Source organism: Rattus rattus, chromosome 5 (assembly GCF_011064425.1).
Source record: "Rattus rattus isolate New Zealand chromosome 5, Rrattus_CSIRO_v1, whole genome shotgun sequence".
In the NCBI taxonomy this organism is placed as follows: domain Eukaryota; kingdom Metazoa; phylum Chordata; class Mammalia; order Rodentia; family Muridae; genus Rattus; species Rattus rattus.
The window spans coordinates 12441736-12463957 of record NC_046158.1 but is presented as its reverse complement, the minus strand read 5'-3'; the positions used below and the strand labels follow the sequence as shown (position 1 = coordinate 12463957).

General features: G+C 52.1%; 1 protein-coding gene across 2 annotated transcripts in view; it reads right to left on the bottom strand.

Moving 5' to 3' along the window:
* Positions 1 to 22013, bottom strand: part of Cacna1b (calcium voltage-gated channel subunit alpha1 B) — a 163757-nt gene extending 141744 nt beyond the window's left edge. For both annotated transcript variants that reach the window (XM_032903164.1, XM_032903165.1), the window contains exons 1-3: positions 21619 to 22013; positions 20634 to 20739; positions 17098 to 17237 (exon numbers count right to left, since the gene is read on the bottom strand). In XM_032903164.1, coding sequence (XP_032759055.1) covers positions 17098 to 17237; positions 20634 to 20739; positions 21619 to 21902 — 530 coding nt within the window. In that variant the 5' untranslated portion in view covers positions 21903 to 22013. The remainder of the gene's footprint in view (positions 1 to 17097; positions 17238 to 20633; positions 20740 to 21618) is intronic.
* Positions 22014 to 22222: the final 209 nt, after the last annotated feature.

The following is a 22222-nucleotide window of genomic DNA, read 5'->3' as shown; positions in this document are numbered from 1 at the left end:
ATGGAACACGCATACGATGGGCACATTGTACTCTGGTTAAAATGGCTGAGTATAATATAATATATAATATAATAATCATGGAACACGCATACGATGAGCACATTGTACTCTGGTTAAAATGGCTGAGTATGCAAAGTTAAATAGTCCTGCATGCATTAGTATATAACAAGCTTAAAACAGGACTGGCAGTGTGGTTCAACTGGTAGTGTTTGCAGAGCATACATGGGGCCCTGGTTTTACAGAAATAACAAAAACAGGCAGGCTTGCACTTGCAGCAGTGCCACCAAGTCGGGTTGGGCACCGTGAGACCCTCCGGGGGGCACAAAGCTTCTTCAGGGGTGATGTGAGTGTTCTACATCAGGCCGTGGCATACAACTCCATGCACACATAAGCACCAGCGAATGTATACTACGGAACTGAAGGAGGTAGGATGTGTACCTCCATAAGCTTCAATCTTACAAAAGAAATTTAAATGCAAAATTTTACCTTGTTTATGGAATGTACAGGGTCTCAAAACCTCAACATACATCCAGTGTTAACTGCGGGCAATCATTTCCATGCCATGACACCTCTGTATATGCAGCTACAGCAAGACACAGAGGCATGCCAAGGGCATGGGAACGCAAAAGCATAGCCCAGACGGCCCAGACAGGTAGACACAGTCCCAGGCAAGAGGTACATCCATGGACACAGGGACACACAATGCCATGTGGACACATGTGTAGACGTAGGTCCTCAGGCAGACACAACATCATTTCCCTGGTGAACTATAGCAGTGAGAAGCCCTCCCAGGAACAGAGGCATGGAAAAGGGACAGGCTAACCTCCAGTCTCAAGTCCCAGCTGCATATCCAGGGCCACAAACCCATAAACCAGGAGTTAGCAAAGCAGCTGACTGACCAGCACCTGTCAGCAGCAGCGTGTTGGGCCCCAAGGTAGCCGCTCTCAAGATCTGCAGCTCTCTCATCCTTTGAGCCCAGCCACACCAGCAGGAATGCCAGAGTTGACTGAAAACCGATGTCCTCAGGCCCCACACCCGGGGACACTTGGCTGGCATCTGCACACCCTCTCTGCTTCTTTCTGTCCCATCCACCTACACTGGCTCCTTGGGGTACCCGTACCAAACGTGGGTGGGGGGTGAGCACAAAGCTCACAGCACCCATTAGCCCCATGCCTGTGTACATAGTTTCTGCCTAGAAGGCACGCGCGAGACTCGCTGAGCTCCAATGCTGTCTCTCAGAACAGTGTTGCCAGCATGAGGGTTAAGGGTCCTCTGAGCAGAGCTAGCAGCTCTACTCTGAAGCTCCCATTACGTAAAGTTCCAGCAACGGGGCAACATCGATTGACTGTGTGTCTCCAGCTGTCAGGACAGACAGCAGGACTATGCTATCCCAACATTGCTATCGGCAGCCTCTGACACTCAGAAACATCTAAGTTTGGGCAATAGATTAGCAGTGTGTGTGTGCGTGTGTGTGTGTGTGTGTGCGCGCGCGCGCGTGTGTGTGTGTGTGTGTGTGTATGTGTGTGTGCGCGCGTGTGTGTAAAGGAAAAGGAAATCTATCTCTCATGGGCCACCACTCCTGCAATGGATGTTTAAGAGGAGCCTCTGTCCCTGATAAGGGCTAAGACTAGAGCCATCTATTCAGCCACTAGGCTAGACAGCTAAGGATACCTCTCCACTCTCACCCAACTCACACTCAAGGCTCAGCAAGTCATGCCTAGAGGAACTTAGTTATAGGCTCCTGTGACCAAAATCTAGAAGGTCTAAGGGACAGCAATTTGAGTCATAGACATGGCCTGTCTGCTTGCCCAGACTATCTGCATATCGTCCTTTATCCCTGACACAGAGGTCATAGAAAAGTGGCATGTCTGTGCTCGGACTCCCGTGAGACACTGTTCAGATGTGCCCAGCTGTATGGGCACTTAGAGGCAGGATCAAACACCCGTGCCCTTGCAACCTACTCCTTAGCTCAGGGCGCTCTACTGGGAAAGGCTGTCTGTATCACATACCCCAGCTCTGGCTTATCCAGGGCAAAGAGCAGCTCCGCAGGGCAGGCCCAGGAGGCAGCCTGCTCAATGGCAGCAGGCACAGCAGCAGAGGCATCACCAGCCAGGACTGCTTTGTCATCCACTTTCCAGGTGCTGGTGTCCCCAAAGAAGCTGCTGCTGGTTTCCACAGACACAGACTTTCTGAGTCTCATCCAAAGATACTTGAGCTTTCTCCCAGCCTCAGGCCCCATCCCCACTCCAAGAAGGCAAGAAGAGCAGACCCGGGGCTCCCCGCCTTTCCCGTGTATAAGCCCAGGCTCAGGGGATCTCAGTAGGAAGAACAGACCCTGAAAACATACCCAACAGCAAGTAACTGTGGGTGTGCCCACGCTCCTGTTTCCGCTAACCGCCATTGACTCTTGCATCATCAATGTCTGGACTAGATGATAATTTGTGCCTGGGTACCATTAAGCTAACAGTTATTAGAGCCCAATATAAACAGGTACCCATCACAGAGTCAAGGATTTGACTCAGGATGCAACTCAAGGTGGTAATATTTTAAGTTTTTAATGTTTCAAATTATGTTTTAGTTATTGTGCCTAAGAGATCTATGAAACAAAAATACGTCTAACCTGTGAGCCCCAGGCCTAAGGACAGATACTTCCTGCATGCCGGAGGACATTGTTCAGGGGTGGTAACAAGCCACATGGTTTCACTCCCTAAACAAGTTTGTCTGGCCTAAATACACCGGGCGTGCTTGATCACATGTGGGTGGAAGGCATGAGCAAGAAATACATCAGGATGCACGTTTGCCCGTGATTGGACCTGGTGGGGGATACAGTGGCCCTATGGTTTTGGCTTTTTAAGCCACTGCAAAGCATGACTTGTCACCATTTCCTGGGACCCAAGAATGGGCCCCACCAGACCCCATCTCCTGGCCAGTGTTTAATTAAAGCTTGTTTCAAAATTGGCTCAAAAATTGTGGAACTGGCCTTTCTCTCATGATTCTCAGGTTTAACAGGCTGAAACTACTCAAAGATAGAATGTCTGCAAATATGGAAAACACGTAAACCAGCAGAGTGAAGATACTGAATAGACTCTCACAGCACCAACTCTCGGACCGTCCACGCAAGACACGGCAAGCACGGCCACCCTCCACAAAACTAAAAACAAAGTCCTAAGGTAGACAGACACACACCCTGACATGGCGGAAAGCAATTCACGAGTTTCGCATTACAAACCACGCAGGACAGCAGGAGCTGTGCAGTTTAGAGACTGGAAGAAAACTATCAGCTGAGAAAATCCCCTTCCGGAATGAAGAGGAAATCAGGACATCCTCTAATGAGCGAAGAGGAAGTTTCCTTCTTCCTTTGAATTCTGTAAAATCTAGTTTCTCCTCCTGTAAACTAATAAAACACCGTCAGGAGACTGGGGCAAGTTTTGCATTCACAAATGCAACACTCTAAGAAACCGCAACAAAACTATATAAGAAATGCACATACAAAGAAAAAAAAAAGAAAGCTGTAGACCCGGGTGTGGTGGCGCATGGCGTTAATCCCAGCACTGGGGAGGCAGAGGCAGGCGCATCTCTGAGTTCCAGGATGGCCTGGTCCACAGAGGGAGTTCTAGAACAGCCAGGGCTACACAGAGAAACCCTGTCTCAAAAAGAAAAAAAAAAGGCCTTAAAAGGGTGTGTGGGCTGGAAAGACAGTGCCATGGTTAAGACCACTGGTTGTTCATCCATCAGACTCCGATTTGACTCCCAGCACCGCATGGCAGCTCATGACTGTCTGTAACTCTCGTTCCAGGGCATCCTACGCCCTCTTCTGGATTCTGCAGGCACTGCATGCACATGCTGCATGGATACACATGCTGCACGGATACACATGCTGCACGGATACACATGCTGCACGGATACACATGCTGCACGGATACACATGCTGCACGGATACACATGCAGGCAAGACAACCAAACACATAAAATATTAAATAAATAAAAAGTTTTAAGAATACTGTGGATTAATCAAAATGGAATCCTAAAATACGTTTAAGTAATACAATTAAGGCAGAAAATACACCTTGGTTAAACAAAAAAAATCAGATAGCTGATTTAATTCCTACCATACGGTATGGTCTGAATAAAACAGAAAAACAGTAAGCTGGAAGGGAGATCTACAGAGTTCAAGTAAGAATTAAAACCTTCAGTGCTACTCTCTGAACAATTAAGAAGGCAAAGAGAAAATAAGAATGTTTTCTGGAATAATGCAGCTAACAAAAGGACTAAGGAATGTTCTGTCCAGCATTATATGCAGTCTTTTCAAGTCAACATAAAGCAAATTTGTGCAGAAGGAATCTTAACACAGTTATAAAATCGAAATCGGACTGATGTGCTCTCAGACCACAATAAAATCAAAGTGGAAATGACAAGGGTCTGGAAAACCTCCAAGCACTTGGAAAGTAGGCACACCTCTGAGCAGCGCCTGAGCCACAGTGGAAACCCAGTGCAGACTCAGCGACACGCAGAGCTGAGGGACACTGACAGTGCGTTAAAAGGCAGTGCAAACAGGCAAACATACAGCACTGGAAACCTGAATGTATACATTGAAAAAGGCAAACCATGTCAGGTCACGAGTCTAAATTTTCACTGCAAAGACTGGGGAAAAAGTAAAAGAACTTAAAACAGATTGGACATAAGAGCAGAATAGGTTTTCAAAAATTCTGAGAAGCAAGATAGAGTTGACTCTTTGAAGAGATTAGCAAAACTGACCTCTAGTAACAATGGCAAACAAAACAGAAGATAAGCGAGGCTAGGTAGAGGCCACCCAGGAACTTCAGACCAAGCCCACGCTACAACTCGTCCAGGAGGACACCGATGACCTGAATATCCCTGTGACAGCTGAATCTTGAATTTTTTAAACTCCTCACAAGAATAAATCTCCAGTATTAGAGACAGATTCAGTCCAGAACATAACTGAACATATCAAGAACTGTCATTTTGATGTAGTAACTTCTAGAAAAGAAAAATTTCCAAATTTAATTTATAAGGCTTGTATCTATGAGCAAACCCCACAGTACGTAATCTTCTTTTAATTTATTTTTTAAAAGACAGAGTGCCACTGAGACGACACAGTGAGTAAAGTCACTTGCTACCAAACCTGGTGACAGGTTCAATCCCCAGGACTCACATGGTCAGAGAGAACCAATTTCTACAGGCTATCTGCTGTGGTGTGAACATACTTGTATATGTATAGGCACATACATACATACATACATACATACATACATACATACATACATACATACATACATACACACATACATACATACACACAGTATTTAAAATTTTTTAAAGAAAAACACAAAATAAAGGTCTAATGCTTTGCCAGCTGCTGAGTCATAGCCCATGAACTGAATCTCTGTGTAGTCTGCTAATTTCTGTCTCTTTATGAAAGCAGCCATTGAACTAGGGTCTCATGCATGACAGGAAATGCCCTATCTCTGAGCTACATTCTCAGCTCAGGTCTAGTTGAAGTGTTTGATACCAAATGTCCATTATCACGTCATCAGAAAGCACGCATCAAATTACAATGATTTCAATATATCACAGGCAGTCCATTGCCTGTGGGGACAGGTAAATGAAGATAATGACAAGCCCAAATGCCAGCAGAGACGGAGGTCTCTGCACACTGCAGTGGATTACAGTTCTTTAAAAACCCCTAAACATGGGGCCATAATATAGCCTGGTTACTACACTCTTTAGCTACACACACAGACACACAGACACACACACACATAGACACACACACACAGACATATACACACACAGACACACAGACACACACACAGAGACATATACACACACACACAGACATATACACACACAGACACACACACACACACATGTACACAGACACACACACACATAGACACACACACACAGACAGACACACACACACACAAACACACAGACACACACACAGAGACAAACACACAGACACACACACCCCCACACACACATACACACACACACACACATGTACACAGACACACACACACACAGACACACACACACAGACATATACACACACAGACACACACACACACACACAGAGACATATACACACAGACATATACACACACAGACACACACACACACACACACACACACACACACACAGAAACTGTTTTTGAAGATGTATGGAAACTTTCCACAGGGAGATATTTAGATAAACTGGCCTCCCCTGACCTGCACCTTACAGTACTTCAGACAGTTTTTATAAACCATGTCCATCAAGTGTGCTAAGCCACTTCAACAACACTTTCTTGCTTTTGTCTTTTGCTACAACTCAGTAACTACTTCAGTATTCCAAACATTCTTACTAACTTGCTGTGGTGACCTGTGTTGCATGACTTTAATGGGAAGATATAAAAACATCTATTCACCCCAGACACGGCACCAACAAACCAAAGAAAGATGCTTCTGAGTCCAGGCTGATGAATGGGGAGTTTACTGGGGTTACCTACAGGAGTGTGGGAACTCAGAGGTGGCTTCAGCATCAGGACGTTCCCTGTGTGCAGCAGAGGGGCGGACAGGCACCCTACAAGCCTGCCTCCAATCCTCACAAGGGAAAGGACCAACAACAGAGCTCTCCTCTAAGGGCCTCAGGGAAATCATCACACACACCCAGTATCAAAATGACCGCAGTACTGCCCAGCCCAAAGGACACAGTAAGATTTCTGAGGACTCACTGTGCTAAGAGGCAGAAGCATTGGTAACTCGGGGTGGGTCTATCAACACACACACAGGCTAGAAGGTGTTAACCTTCATGGGGAATCGGGCCCTAAAGATTCTAGCAGAGGAGCTGAGAGCAGCTGGGGAGTGATAGAGCAGGAGACCTAGAGTTGGAAACGAGGCCTGAGACTCTGAATCACTGTGACCTCATGATCAAACTTGAACAGACACCAAGCTGCTTCCTCCAAATGGATGTACAAAGTTGTGACCTGAGGCCGTTTCCTGCTCCTGGTGAAACGGTGGTCACTGTTGATAACAAATGGTTTGCACGCCACAGCTAATTCGTTGGTAGAGCGGCGGCAACTTAAAAGGACCAACTTCAACCCTGAAAGAAGCCCCACCATGAAGAGCAGGCTATCAACTGCACAGCAGACTAGAGAGAAGTGTGTGGAAGGACGAGTCTATTGTAGACCAATTCATTGTTGTCCTAATAAACCGCCAGGCACCACTTTCTTCCACAGCTGTCACCAACAAAAAGATCTCAACAAAAAGACTCAATGATTTAAGCACAGAGCGCACTTAATAGAATAGATACAATGTATATCTTTTCTATGCACTATGGCAATACGAACTCCTGACCTGCTTTATTACAAAATGTACTTCATTGTAGTTGCTTAGAACCAAACCGGGACATCTTTGAGGCATGCACGCCTGAATTCAGCAATAACAGAAGCAAATGGTCACTGCCACATCATCTGCAAAGGACTGCTCAGTGGAGAAGAAAAAGCCCTGAGGTGCGTACCACTCATGTAATATTCTTGAAACAACAAAATCACAGAAATACAGAAAGTACTAGCAGTTGCCAGAAGTGGGGGTGGGGTGAGGACGAGTAAGTCTGCAGGGCTACACAGAAGGGCACCATGAGGGGAAAGCTGGATAAGGATGCAATGCTCTCTCCATACTACTTGTGTGTGTGTGTGTGTGTGTGTGTGTGTGTGTGTGTGTGTGTGTGTGTGTGTGTGTCTGTCTGTCTGTCTGTGTGTGTGTCTGTGTGTCTGTGTGTGTCTGTGTGTGTCCGTGTATCTGTGTGTGTCTGTGTGTGTGTCTATGTGTATGTGCGCGCGTGTGTGTCTCTGTCTGTGTGTGTGTGTGTGTGTGTGTGTGTGTGTGTGTGTGATAAATCTACAATTAGCTCAAATTAAAACGTTACCTTTTTTAAAAGGTGCTGTTACTATTCAGAGCCACTGTGCCCAGCCCATTGATCTTGCCTGGTCTACAGGGCCACATTCCTTTGTACTTCTAGCCCTGATCCTCCTACCAGTGGGTACCAGTATAAGTTTGGTGAGTCTGTGAAACTCACATGTCAACCAGTCCCAATTAACACCTCTGGTCCCTCCTGTCTGCCCATCTGTGGGCAAGAGCCAACTTCCTCCTCTGTATTGATTAGGGCTGTAAGCAGAAAACAATGCTAGCTCTGGCCTCCTACCCACCAGGGAGCAACACTGCTTCCTGAGCCAGGGTCTGAGACAGATGCTGAGGGAAAATGGAACCAGAGACTGCACCTTAGACAACACACTACCCTCAGACCACACACCACAAGGACCTTCCCTCCTCCCCATCCTCAGCCTCTTCTGGGTTCGGTGGTTAATGGGAGGAAAGTGCAAGACACGCATCAGGAGAGGCCTGGAACAGGGGCTAATGAAGCACTCCACAGTGCTTACCTAGGGCCTCAAAGCACTAGAAGATCAGGCTAGCCCAAGATACCAGGGGGTCACAAAGCCCCTGGGCCCAGAGCCCATCATCACATCACCCTCTATTCACTTTAACAGGAGCTTGGCTTCCGCCCTCCAGAGCAGGCCAGAGTACAGTTGAGGCAAAGCTGCCCACCAGCCTCTGTGCAGCTCGTTATATCTGCCGCGCACTTGCGCGTATGCACACACACAGCCCTGGTGGCAGAGTGAAGGTGAGAGTTGTGACTGCAGCCAGCACCGGAGAACAGAAGGTGGTGATACTACACAAGACCCATGCCACGCAGGCCCCAGCACTGCCTCCTCAGCCAGCCAGGGGCACATGATCCTTCCCAAAGGGTTTCCAGGCTCTGAGAAGCCCAGAGACGGTCTCTGTGGTGGTGGTGGATGTGAACTCCAGAATGAACCCTACCCCAGGCCTTTCGGCTTTGATAGCAATGAAGGAGGAAAGCAAGCAGAGAGTAAGCATTCCAAGGTCACCACAGGAGTGGGTGGCTATGTGGCCTGCAGGGAATCTGTCCTAGAAACATCTGGCTGGCTCTACTGTAACCAGAAAACCAGGTGATGCTGCATACAGCATGGAGACCAGCACAGGCAGGAGCCTCTTTCTACAGCAGCAGAGATGGACGCATAGGAGATGAGAAACTCCAGACACCCAGCAAGGAATCCAGGCTGAGGAGCAGGCCAGCCTGCCACCTTGTTCTCTGTCCAGGGACAGCTCCAAGCCTAGTAACAGAGAGAAGCCATTAGCAGGCATTCTCACCTCAGTGCGAATCACAGCTCTGGGCTCCAGTGTGAAGCCCGGTGAGTTCACTATACTTTGCTCACAAGTGCCACCCTCCCAAGGCGGGGAGGGGGTGAACTTAAACTCCTATGACATCCGTGGGAGTGTAGCCACAGGATGCAGCACCAGCTGCTGCAGGTGCTATCGCTGGCCTGGACACAACGCAGCACACCAGGGCTCCCGTGCCAGAGCACCCATGCCTAAGCCCATCAAGGAAATGCCAACCAGAGCAGGGCAATGGTAGTGAGCTCAAAAGGCAGACTACTAGGGAGAACTGGGATGCCTATTCAAGATGGAAACTTGGGGGTTTACAAGGCTCCTCCCTCCTAAAGGTGACAACTAGTTTAGAGCCCATCTCAAGATCCTGACCAGGCCTATATGGGCCCAGTTTGGGAAAGGGTCTAGGGACCCCAGGGTAAAGTAGATATTGCATTAGACACTCATTTCTGGCACCTGCTGGTGTTATACGTGTCAGGCCCTTGCTGGGTGCTATGGACCCCGATCATAGCTCAGAGGAAGGTTTCCAGCACCCTGAGTCCATCCTGAGTGTATTCTCTGGTCCCCCGCCAGCCTGGGCACCCACAGTGCTAGGTTTTACAAGTACATATCCCCTTTCCCAAGAAGTTCCTGATCTCTGAGCTGCAGTGGTCAGGTGTGAGAGGATAGGATGAGAATGTGCAAGTCTCCTGGCTGGCCACCCTGGATCCTGACTAGCCGGAGACTTCTGGGTTTCACTTTGAATAATCTGAGAGGCCTTGGAAGGTGTGAGAGACAGGGAGGGCAGTGTCCTAAGGTGGCAGCCAGCAATGGCAGAAGCAACTGTGTCCAGGGGCCTGGGGGCCATGCCCTCCACCCTACGTCAGTGGCTAGTGGAATTCAGGAGCCCCTCCACCACTCACCTGAGGTCTAGCCCAGAAGCAGGTGGGCCTTGCACAGCCACCGGGCCTCAAGGGCACACGGCCCAGCTCATGCCCCACTCACCAAGAGGCCCTGCTCTGCCTTCATATTAGGCAGGTTTTAGGATCCATTTTTTCCAGGGGCTGTCCCTAACCTAGAAACACACAAGGACTCTTAGACCCTAGAAATAACTGACAGGGTCAGCGCTTGAAGCTATTTCAGCTGAAGGAGTACGGGCCTCTCCCTACCCAAGAGCAGGGAGGAGCCTGAGTCCCTGGACACAGGTCAGTGGGGACTGTCTCTGAGAAGGGCCCGTGTTCACGATCCAGAAGTGTGAGTCCTGAAGCAAAGGGAGAAGCGGGGGGAGGGGAGGGAGGCAGCAGAGAGTGAGCCAGGTCCTCTATAAATACCCACTTGCAGGGGTGTGCACAAAGCGGGAGGCTGGGCGCCACTCCTCAGAACAGGGCATCCCTGAAGCTTTATGTAACCAGCACAGGGCTCGAGGGCTCCCAGGGACGGCAGCCAGTGAGAGACCACTATGGAGACAGGGCATCTGCGACGTGCACACCAGTGCTAGACCCACAGGTCACCACCGTCACCTGGTGCCGCATTCACATGGCAGCCTTTGTAGGGCTGCTCAGGAACACAGGCCTTGCCTCTGTACAGGGGGCTTCCCTGGATCCTGTGTCCGGCGAGTTCTTAAGATGCCACAGGACCGCTGCGTCTCCAATGAGGTTATGTAGATATTACCTGGAGGACATTAAACCTGACCTCAGAAGACAGAGGTTTTCCCCACGTGGCTAAAGAGACTCAGAACTGAACTCCTGACCCTAACTGCTCCAGCCACATTTCAGGGCAGCAGATAAGCAGAGCCCTGGGTGTAGGAAGGAAAAGGAGACAAGTGAACCTCGACTTGCCCAGTACTAGAGGCCATCCCTCCAAGGAGCCACAGGAGAAGCTAGAAAACAGCCCACTGCGTGGAGCTGCTTTAACACACACTGGGTCAGCCTTCATTCAAACGTCACAGCTGTGCCACATCCCTTGGACTCCGTTCAAATATGTCTTGGGTCACTTGGTGGCAGGCACAGCATTCCCTACGCACTGTCTCCCGGCCCTGTGGCAAATGTCCACAGTGCTCATCCATTTGTTCTGTCCCTAACTTCCTTGTGCCTTCCCAGCCCAGGAGGAGCACCTCCCAAATCAGGCTCCATTGTGCCCTAGAGGCCATCAGACAGCAGCAGCTGAGCCATGCCTGCCTCTGAGCTCACGGCCCATCTTCCCTCCCAGTGAGGCAGCCCACACTCGTCCTCTTCCCGCAGGAGAGGAGTCCAGAGAGAGGAGCCTGAGCTCTAATTACATGTCCTGAAAAGGAATCTCGGTTTAATTTGGAGTAAAATGAGAAGCTGTGGTTGGAAATGCTCCCCGGAGAACCACCTGCCCGAGCCAAGGCCTGATTTTTGTGTCTCCATAGAGCATAGGGGAAGGAACAGGAGCTGGGCCACAGCATGGTACAGGCAGCCTGGGTGCTGTGGATTAAACCCTCTAGGCTAAAGGCTGTAGCACGGTATCTGGGGTTCCCGGAAGAAAGGATGGATGCAGTGATGAGGGATGGGGATGAGGGTGGGCAGGCAGAAGCATGAGGGACACCATCGGGAGCTCAGAGAGCACGCAGCCTAGAGAAGTGGGTGTCGGGTTTGCAGGACACCAGAGGCTCCTGCAGACTGTGCCTTCTCACTGCCCCTTGAATACTTTGAGGCCTGGCCCTTCAGCCTCCTAGGACCCTCGGTCTCAACTGTCTGCTTTCCTCCCTGGGCCCAGTGACAGCCCAACCTGATTGTCCTGCACCCAGACCACGGGTGGCCTTTCTCCCTACATCCCTGACATTCACTGAAACTGTCTCTCAAAGATCTCCTGACACCGGTGACGGACAGTACTCTGCATTCAGCTACTTTGAGCTTCCCTCTGTCCAAGGGCAAATGGACAGTTTGTTTTGTGTATCCAGACAAACATGGCCTGCAGAAGGGCAAGAATCTATTCGGTCACCTCTGTGTCCCAGGAGACCTAAACAGGGGGGAAGGCGAGAGGTGTCTCCAGCAAATACCTTCCAGGTGACCAAGCAAGGCAATGGCACAGTGAAGAGGAAGGTCCAGGAGGGACAGGCTGGGGCACAGGGTTGGGAAGCTCAAACGCCCCCTTGATCGCTTGCTCTCCCTCTCTCCGTCCCCCATCTTTGCTGTGCCCTAAATCCTACGTCTGTCTCCTGTATCTCACCCCTCACCTTCACACATGTTAGCTGAAGCTCTTGCTTCCAAATTCAGCGGGAACAGTCTGAAGTCACCGACCACCTCTGCCCACCTCGGCACAGCGTCTTCAGCCGCTGGACACTCATTTCCACTGGACAGACCAATACGTTGACCAGGGACCTGGACATGTCTTCACTCAAACTCCAGGGCTGGCCTTCTCCAACTGCATCAATTTCCCCTGGACCTTCCCACCAATGCTCAGGTACGCTGTGGGCCACCTAACGCAACACTCTGGGCCTCCACATTTATTTACCTCTCCTGTTTTGCTATAAAGCACCCTATAAACATGACCCTTATTATTACTAACGAGTTCCACCACACGGCCCCCATGGCCAGCAGGCTCACTCCTCCACACACCTAATGCACTTCAGGCCATACCGCACACTTCCCCTGCAACCTCTGCTTTGTGGTCCAGAGCATGCTCTTTCTGAATTCCCCTCTGTACACAAGTGCTCCCCTAGATCTCCATCACCTCCTAGCCCAGGAAGCCCAAAGCTACGGGCACCAGGGTGCAGTCCGAGACAGCTTCTCTCTTCCCTGGGGATCCGTCGGCTGTCTGCTACGCTCTTGGTCAGGATGTTAGCCACAGCTCTTCCCAGAGACCAAGTAGCTTACACCCTGAAGCCTTGAGGCTCACTTCTGCCCTCCCACACCCGAAGCCTTCCCTGACTGCTGACACACACACAAAGCTGTCCTATGTACTCCTTACCCACTTTCCCACCACAACCAAGGTTATTCAGTCCCTCCTGGACACGCTGAGTTGGCCATGCCAAGAAGCACCAGTACCTAGCCAGGATGCAGACCTGCTCTGGCTACAGTCTGGGAGGTGGAAGACCCAAGCCAGTAATGCAGCACATCTAAGCACCATTCAGGTGTGAGATTACATATGCTGACAAGAAGTAGGCTGGGCAAGATGCCTGGCCTCTGCTCACAGGAAGGGGTTCCGCAGCTCTGTCCCTGTGCTCACACCATCTGGAAACACTGAGCGCATAGGTGATTAATGGCTGATAATGGATTAATGAGCAGTGTCAGCAGAAGGAAGATCAAATGTTCGAGGAAATGAACGGCTAACGGATGGGCATAGTGCGGATGGGCACAGGGTGGACAGGCTGAACGGTAGCAGGGCATGGCTTTCGGGTGACCTCTGGCTGAGCTGGGATGGTGGCTCTTTCTGTCCACTTCCAACTAAGGTCAAAATAGGGCAATTCTGGGTCCTGCTCATCCTACTATGCAGAAAGACGAGTCCTTGGAAAAGAAGGTGGGCATGGAGGCCCGTCCCTTCCCTTCAATCAGCCATAGGACCAGGAAGGGAACCATTCCCTCCCCTAGTAGTAAAAGATTTAGGCCTTCGTCCCACCCCACCAAGGGACAAGAGTCTGGGTGGTAATCCAAGAGTTGGTCCAATGAGAAACAGGACTCCTAACTGAGAGGCCAGAATCTCTGAGAACAGGCCCATATCCCACAAGCCAGCCTCAATGCCTAGAAGCTTCCAACATCTCTCAGAATCCCCAGAGTCCCAGAGGCATCCCTGGGACCTATCTATGCCCCCAGAGCAGCAGTACCCAGCATACCCAGCCAATCACAGCCCTTGCACCATATACATTGGTGCAGACAACAAGACACCTGAGAGGAAAGCAAGGAAGATGGGAGCAGGCCCCCAGCCTTGGCTTCTCTGGGGTTTGGGTGGTAAGGGGCACAACTCCCTACCCTACCACTGCCCAGGCATCTCACAACCTCCACCAACATCAGGAGAAGAGAGACCCCTGCTGGCCACTGGGGATATGCCTGGCTTCACTAGGCAACAGGCCACGGTGCTGTCTGCCTTTCCCCTCGGGAATTCTAGCCTTCTAAGCACCAATTAAACAAAGCCTAATTAAAACAACAAAATAACAAGAAAGTGCCACACCTCCATATATACCCTGCTATAGGGACCTCAGCTCAGGAGGGTTAGAGATGGGTTCTTCCCTGGGTTTCCCACCCAAACCTCCCACAAACACAGGCACAATATCCTACAGGAGCATCAGAGCAGCTTCTAGTTTGGCTCTGGTCCCGCAATATAGGCCTCCATGACCCTTCCACCTGGGGAGGTGGGGGGGGCAAAACTTGGCACTATCTCAAGGAATTCCATGCAAAGGGAGAAGCCTCAAACCAGGACAGCAGAGTCAGCTTTCTTGCCAATGCAGAGGGCAGAGGGCAGAGGGCAGAGGGCAGAGGGCAGAGGGCAGAGGGCAGAGGGCAGAGGGCAGAGGGCAGAGGGCAGAGGGCAGAGGGCAGAGGGCAGAGGGCAGAGGGCAGAGGGCAGAGGGCAGAGGGCAGAGGGCAGAGGGCAGAGGGCAGAGGGCAGAGGGCAGAGGGCAGAGGGCAGAGGGCAGAGGGCAGAGGGCAGAGGGCAGAGGGCAGAGGGCAGAGGGCAGAGGGCAGAGGGCAGAGGAATGGAACACAAGGCTGAAATGAGATAGGTGACCCAGGAGATGAAGGAAGCAGAAGAGGGGAGGAGAAGAGAAGAGAAGAGAAGACTGCTGTGTAAAAGACAAAATAAACAGAAAATGGAGAGGGGGATCTCCAAGACCAGAGTAAGACAGTCCTGCTTTCCTTTTGGGGGCCCTAGCATTTTTTGCTCAAGCATTCGCAGGAAGGTTAGCATTTCTGTCTGAAACCATCCAGCACTGGACTGTCCCCCACTCCCAGGCCTCTCGTAGGTTCAGAGTCCTGGACCATCTAGGGTCCTACAGGCAAGGGTTGCATGGGGAACTCTGGTGTCCCTCCTGGCCTCCTGTCTCCAGGCAGCCTAAACCTGGGTAGAAGATTCGAGTAGCAGGGTCAAGCATCCATTGGCAGCCTCTCCCCTCAGTATTCATTAGTTTGGCCACCACACACTGCACCCTCCTAGATGCCTGCCTAACACAGGCTCAGGGGACACTCTGAAAAATAAGACGCCATCTTGTCTTCAGGGACTTGGTCTCAAGGGAAGAGAGCTGTAAACAGCTGTAGTTGCTCCTGGATGCCCCAGGTAGTAACCCTGGATATGGGGAACACCCAACCCACAGGGGCCACACTGTTCACCAATCCCAAGTGACTCTTCACTTAGGTCATCAGTGGAAAGCAAGTCTCCACAAAAGTGTAGAGGGCTTTCGATGAATACCATGTCAACGTGTGCTTGCTTTGGAACGAGCAATCCACAGAAGTGTGCAAAGATCACTGTAACACGAGAGGCACTGAGGCCACCAACATGTTAAATTCCCTGGGCATACCAGACAGTTCTAGGGGACAAACCTCCCTGCCCCAACCTCAGCATTACAAATGCCCTCACAGCAGAAGCTGCAGTGCAAAGAGAGAGAAAGCAGACCCCATGTGTCTGTGCACCTTACTTACGAGCCCCGAGGTCACTACCTGACTTCCTTTATTCCTCAAAAACCGGGACTCACGGTGGCTGAAGCCCCACGCCCAGGCTTCCCAGTCACCTCTTTCCTGCTCATCAACTGCCCAACTCCCTCCCACACACACCCACCTACACCAGGCCTCCATGGAAGTCAGTGGTCAGCAGGGATGGAACCAACTCTCATTCAAAAAGTGCTCCCACCTATTGTGGGCCAGCTCCCTGAGTCCCAATCTGGGCACTAAGTCTCCAAGCACAAGGCACGAGGGAAGATGACACTGCCATCCCTAGACAGGACGGAGCCTCTGGGGAAGCCATGGGCTCTACTCGAGCAGCCATCATGTCAACCACAGCCTGTGTTCCCAGCACAGCGGCTCCAGAGTCCTCAACCTCCACAGAAAGAAAAACAGAAGAAAGATGTGCAGCGCCCACTGGGCAGAAAAATCAACTCAGGTGGCTTGGGGACGGAGCACACACTGGCTGCCTGAGCTCCTGGCCAATGGGGAGTTTTGTTTTGGTCGCTATAAGGAAGTGCTGGCATGAAGAAGCAGTGAGCATACAGTGACTAAACACACTGGGGACACGGGGACTGGCGAGGTGGGTCGGCACTTAAGAGCCCTGGTTTGGTTTCCAGAGCACACGGTAACTCCAGTTCCAGAGACCCTCATGCTCTCTTCTGACCTCCGAGGGCACCCGACACATGTGGTGCCCATACGCATATGCAAGCAAAAACACTCACTCATTAAATAAATCAAAACCAGAGCATTACCAGAGGAAGAACCAGGAACATGTACTCGGCTCACACAGTGGGACAGCACAGAGCTATGGGGAAGACATCCCAGCTACCTCCTCAGACAGAAAGTGGCTCAGACTCCACATGCTCCTCCAGGATCAGGGATAGGTAAACGCTTTCCTCACAGAAGCCCCTCACTTGCCAGTCACCCCATCCCCAGTGCCCAGTGACCACCTTGCTTTTAGGGTCTGTAAGCAAGTGCCACCAGGTAGGCTACTAGGAGTGAGCCCTTTGGGAAAACACATTACAAACACAAACACGGCCCTCATAGCAGAAGCTCTGGCGAGCAGATGGGAACAGAAGCCGATGTCACCTGAGTAGGGAGAAGCAATCCCACTCACCCAGGAGTACATTCAGAGGCCACCTTACTTCGTGCTCTACAGTCAGGGCACTGGGTATCAACACCAACATTTCTGCCACCTCCACCCTACAGCAGGACAGCATACACACAAGTGACCCAGCCTTGGCCCACCTACCCTGTGAGGACCACCACGAAGTCCATGACGTTCCAGCCATTCCGGAGGTAGGAGCCTTTGTGGAACACGAAGCCCAGAGCTATGATCTTGATGCCCGCCTCGAAGCAAAAGATGCCGATGAAGTAAGGTTCCGTGTCATCCTGAGGAGGAGCACAGGACAGCATTCACCTCTGTCCCCTCAGAAAAGCGGCTTGGCAGCAGTTCCTGCCTCATGACCATACCTACTACCCCAAGGTTAGCCCTGCCAGGCACCCCAGAGACTCCCCCAGCATGCAGCGCTCCCACTAGCCTGAGTGTGCTCATCTGACACGGCTCAGAGTATGACCTGTCATTTGCTGGCGTGGCAAAAGTGTCCTGAGTATGTCTGAGTCCTTAGGCCTCTACTCTGTGACCCAGCTTCTGCTCCACTCACAGGTTACCCAGGACCAGCCTGCTGGAATCATGGGGCAGACTTTACTGAAGGGGGGTTTAAAAAAAAGTAGTGATGTTACTCTTTGGGGATGCCTTTAAATCAAATTCTTGTATTAACTCTAGCAACCCTTTCTATACAATGAAGTCTTTCCATCCTCAGAGCACAGAGTGCAGAGAGGAAGTAACAGGGCAGAGAGCACAGATAAACACAGCAGTCATCTCGCACGGCCACTATGCCAGCTTACCCAGAAAGCCTGACATTCTTAGACTTTGCTTTGGAACTCATTCACACATGCAGTGCACATAGACCAGCAGAACATGCAAATTCTGACAGGGGAAAAAGAGAAAGGAAAATCTCCAGCATTAAGGAGACTATAGTGATGACATCTGCAGAGACCAGAGGGCAGACATGAGACTGAAAGGTGCAACCCCAGGAACCCAGATGGACCAAGGCTCAGGGAACCTCATCAAAGGTATGGCAACAAAGGTTTCTAGGGCTAGAGTCTAAGGAAAGATTATTGTTGGAGAAAACAATGGGACCCAAGGAATGAAGACAGAAACTCTAGTAAGATCCCTCTGTCTGCTTCTTTGCCAAAACTTGCAAGATAGGATGTTGGGATGTTACATGGCCACACATGTAGTAGGTGCACCATGTGTAAGGGGAGGAGAGCAGACAGCTTTAGGGAGCTGGACATGGAGGATTAGCATGATTCAGTTGCTACACTCTGGAGTAGCAACTTTTTTAAAAATATTTTATTTATTTAATGGATATGAATATATTGTAGCTATCTTGAGATACACCAGAATCTGTTACAGACGGTTGTGAGCCACCATGTGGTTGCTGGGAATTGAACTCAGGACCTCTGGAAGAGCAGCCAGTGCTCTTAACCGCTGAGCCATCCCTCCAGCCCCTGGAGTAGCAAGTTTAAACGGAGGAAGAAATGAGGAGGAAGCGCCCAGCTTCCAGAGTCCACTCACACAAGGCCCCTAGGACCAGCTCCAGCAAAAACTGCTTCTCAGAGCCACTACGCCCATGAAGAAAGACTGGGCATGTGGCCTAGTGGTCCAGAGAGCTGCCGATGAGATGGGGCCACTAGCTTCTTCAGCAGGTCTTTCTCCAAGAAGTCTGGTCCTCGAGGGCCCCATGCCTGCCGACGCCTATGCTTGCCCTTTGTGTCTTCCTGCAGGGAGCCCAGCCCTGAGCTGGAGTAAAGGCCACCCACGGCCCTGAAGCTTGGAACAGGAGGTGGTTATGAATAGAGTGAGTGTGTGAGCGGAAGCTACATCTGAGGGGCCTGGTGACTGAGCATCCATGATGACCCAGTGTTTCTGTCCTGCCTCCTGAGGTCGACTCATGACAGGAAGGAGGTTCCTAAAGGGATGCGACAACCGTTCTTGGCCTCGAGGTCTCTGGTCTGGTTTAAATAGAAGGGTCTTATTCTTCAAGAGGAGGGGCTGCTGACACCAAAGAAGGAGCTGACCTTAGAAGGTCTTCACAGAAGGTTTCTGGTCAACCAGCAAGAAAGCCCCATCCTAGGTTCTTCTGCCCAGCTCCTATAAGCCAGACCCATGACTGAGGCCGATGGGGGTGGAAGATGGCTTGGGACCCACTGGACTGCAAGTTTGAGGCTTCGGCAGGTATAGAGAAAAGTTAGCATAAAGCAGAGTCCCCGGAGATAAGGAAGCCCCACCCCAAGCGAGGCTGGAAACACTGAGGTGTCCTCACACCACTCAGTCCCTACATGCTACCTAGTTCCAGTCTCCAAACCCATCTCTCTTGTTCCTCCTAACAGCCCCTAAGGACTGGGCATACGAGCAAAACTGGGGTTAGCAGAGAGCTTTCTGGCTTGCCAGGCTAGGTCCAAAGCAGGAGTATACTGTTTGTTCTTCCAAGAGCTGAGCCACTACAATTACATCTTTCCATTCCCACCATCACCAAACCACGCAAACCTGAGATACTAACTCAGGTACTCAGAAAACTGCACACCGGACTGATCCGTAAAAGGATGCCTACATTCATGACCTCCTTGCGCTGACCTAGGTCTATCCTATGACCCTCTTGGCCATACCTGCCAGAGTTCCCGAGAGACTCGGTCACTACCTGTGGCCTGGCATTGGTGATACTCAACCCAATGAACCTCCAAGTTCACTCTGTTTTCTGGCCTCTGGAATACATGCTCACCACAAGGATAGCACAGGCTGAAGACCTACTCTGCCAGAAGCCCAAAGGAACACAAGCACTATTGGGCATGTCCACAAGTGCCCGGGAACCATTTCTTACCCTCTACCTTGAAAATCTGACTGAACACACATTCCTTCCCAGCTTACACCCTAATCCCACTCAGCCTCCTTGAGTCCTCCAGGAAAGTCCTCAATGCCAAGGAGCCGTCCTAGACATCCTCTTAGTTGGTTCTTCTTGATGTCCACCTACTCATCCTCTTCCAAACTACAGGAGAGGGTGGGAAGAGAGGCCATACTACTGTGCCAGAATCTCACAGTCACACCAAGCACATGCTAGGTCCAGGCAAAGGGGCGGCAGGAAAGAGCTGTGGCTGATGCTGTGCCCTCACCTGTAAAGTGGTGCTACCCCTCAAACCTCCAGAGACCAGAAGGCTGGCCTTCATTCCTGCCTCTTGCTACATAAGAGTCATAATCCCAATAATATGGCCCCTGATCTCCAAAGTGGACACTACTGGATTCTAGGAAACTCTTGGCAGGACACTAGAGGAAAATATGGATTCAGAACATTTGGGAAGAAGTGCTTCCTTAGGAGCATGGCGGGAAAGGTAGTCAGCTGGCCACAGGACTAACCCATAAAGCCTGGCAATCTTGTTCTCTTCAAGAGAAATGGCCCTCTCTCATTCTAGGTCTAGAAATCAAGGCCAGCATAGCGTGCCCAGATGAACCATCTGGAGAGCAAGGGCAGCTAAAGACACAAGACAAGCCAGCTGGTGGGTCCCTGGTCTTTCATCAAGCTCAACTGGCCACCCCAGCTCCCTGGCACTGGAGGCAGAGTCAAAGGGCCCTCAGATGAAGGATAGGACCCTACCTGCCTAGCTCAGGCACAGCAGACAACCTGCCACCACCCCCACCTTTCAGGCCCCAGACCCTCAGCCAGCACTCACCAGTCGTTCAGACATGGGAGTCTTGTCCCCATCAGGGAGGTGCTGCTCCAGGGCCAGGACAATACAGTTGGCGATGATGGTGGCCAGGATCATATATTCGAAGGGCGTGTGTGGGTTAAGGACTGGCTAGGAGGCGCTACGGAGGTAGTGAAGAGGACAGCGCAGTGCAGCAGCTGAGTTCTGCTGGCCGACACCCACCTTCCCGCGGATCAGGGCTAGTCTTCCCAGCTCCCCGCCCTAGTTCTGGGGGCAGCCAAGAGGCGGGGCCTCTGCAGTTGCCCAGCCCCTCGTTAGTTCGGAAGCCGTCAGCACCACGGACAGCGCTGCCTTACCTAGCCCGCCAGCGCCACCGGGGAACCCTCCAATTGCCCCCCAAAGCAATAGAAGCGGGCCCTGCGCAGGCGCACACCCTACCTAAAGGCAGCCACAAGTATCTACACCCGCACGTGAACATAATGTACCAAGAATGCCTATCACACGCACGCGCAGCACCGGCTCGTGGATGCCCGCACACAAACGCAAGCACTTGCAGTCAGCACGCGCTCAGACCTGCAACCACACAGCACTTACACCTGCATAGACTCGGATTCGCCCTCCCGTGTCCTCCAGGCCAGCCGCACGCTGTATGCCCCAAGCTGGCTGCCCAAGACCAAGTGCACGAAGGGACAAGTCTCAGGTCAAGGGGCTCCGCCCAGAGTGCACCTGGTCCGCCGTGGCCTCCACGACCACACACGCGCACACCCAAACCACGCACACACGCACTTGGAGACCGCCCCAGAAGCCCCGCCCCGCTCCTCCTCGCTGGGCCGTGGGGTCCGCGACGCGTCTCTCCCAGGTCGCACCCCCTCCCAGCACCAGAAAGATGGCCACTGGGCGCCGCCGCCCAGGCCACAGCCGCCCCTCCTGGACCCGCCGCGCGGACACCGACGTCGCCCCGGCCCCTGACCTCCTCCGGTTCCCGCCCGGCCAGGCCCCCGTAGGATATGGCCATTCGGTGATGCGCTTAGCATATTTGCGGACGACGTTGTCCTCGCTGAAGACGAAGAGCGAGCGGTTGACGGTGAAGCAGTTCTGCTTGACTGGGATGGGGTTGTACAGGGCCATGGTCCGTGCGCGTTGCGCAATGGACTGCTTGTACAGGACCCGCTGGCCCGGCGGCAGACCCCCCTGGCCCGGGCCACCCGCCCCGCCGGCCCCGCCGCCCCGAGCCCGCTCCCCGCCGCCGGTGCCCCCATAGCGGCCGCCTAGCTCGTCCCCGAAGCGGACCATGACTCCCGGGCGCCGCGAGCATCCCCGGCTCCGCGGCCCGGCACCGAGGGCGCGGCGCGCCAGGGGCTCCTAACCTAGCCGCAGCGAGCTGTCTGGACCTCGCCCGCCAGCTGCTACCGCACCCGAGCCGCGGCCCCACACCACGCCCTATAAGGGGTCGGTCACGCGGCCGAGCCTAGCCAATCCGCGTCAGTCCCACCCCCGAACCCCACAGACCCCGCCCCCGCGGCCGCCCCCGCTGGAGTCCGCGGCGGTCCTCGGGGAACGCCGAGTTGCTTGCGTGCGCCCAGCTTTAGGCAGCGTGAGCCTCTGCGTGCCCC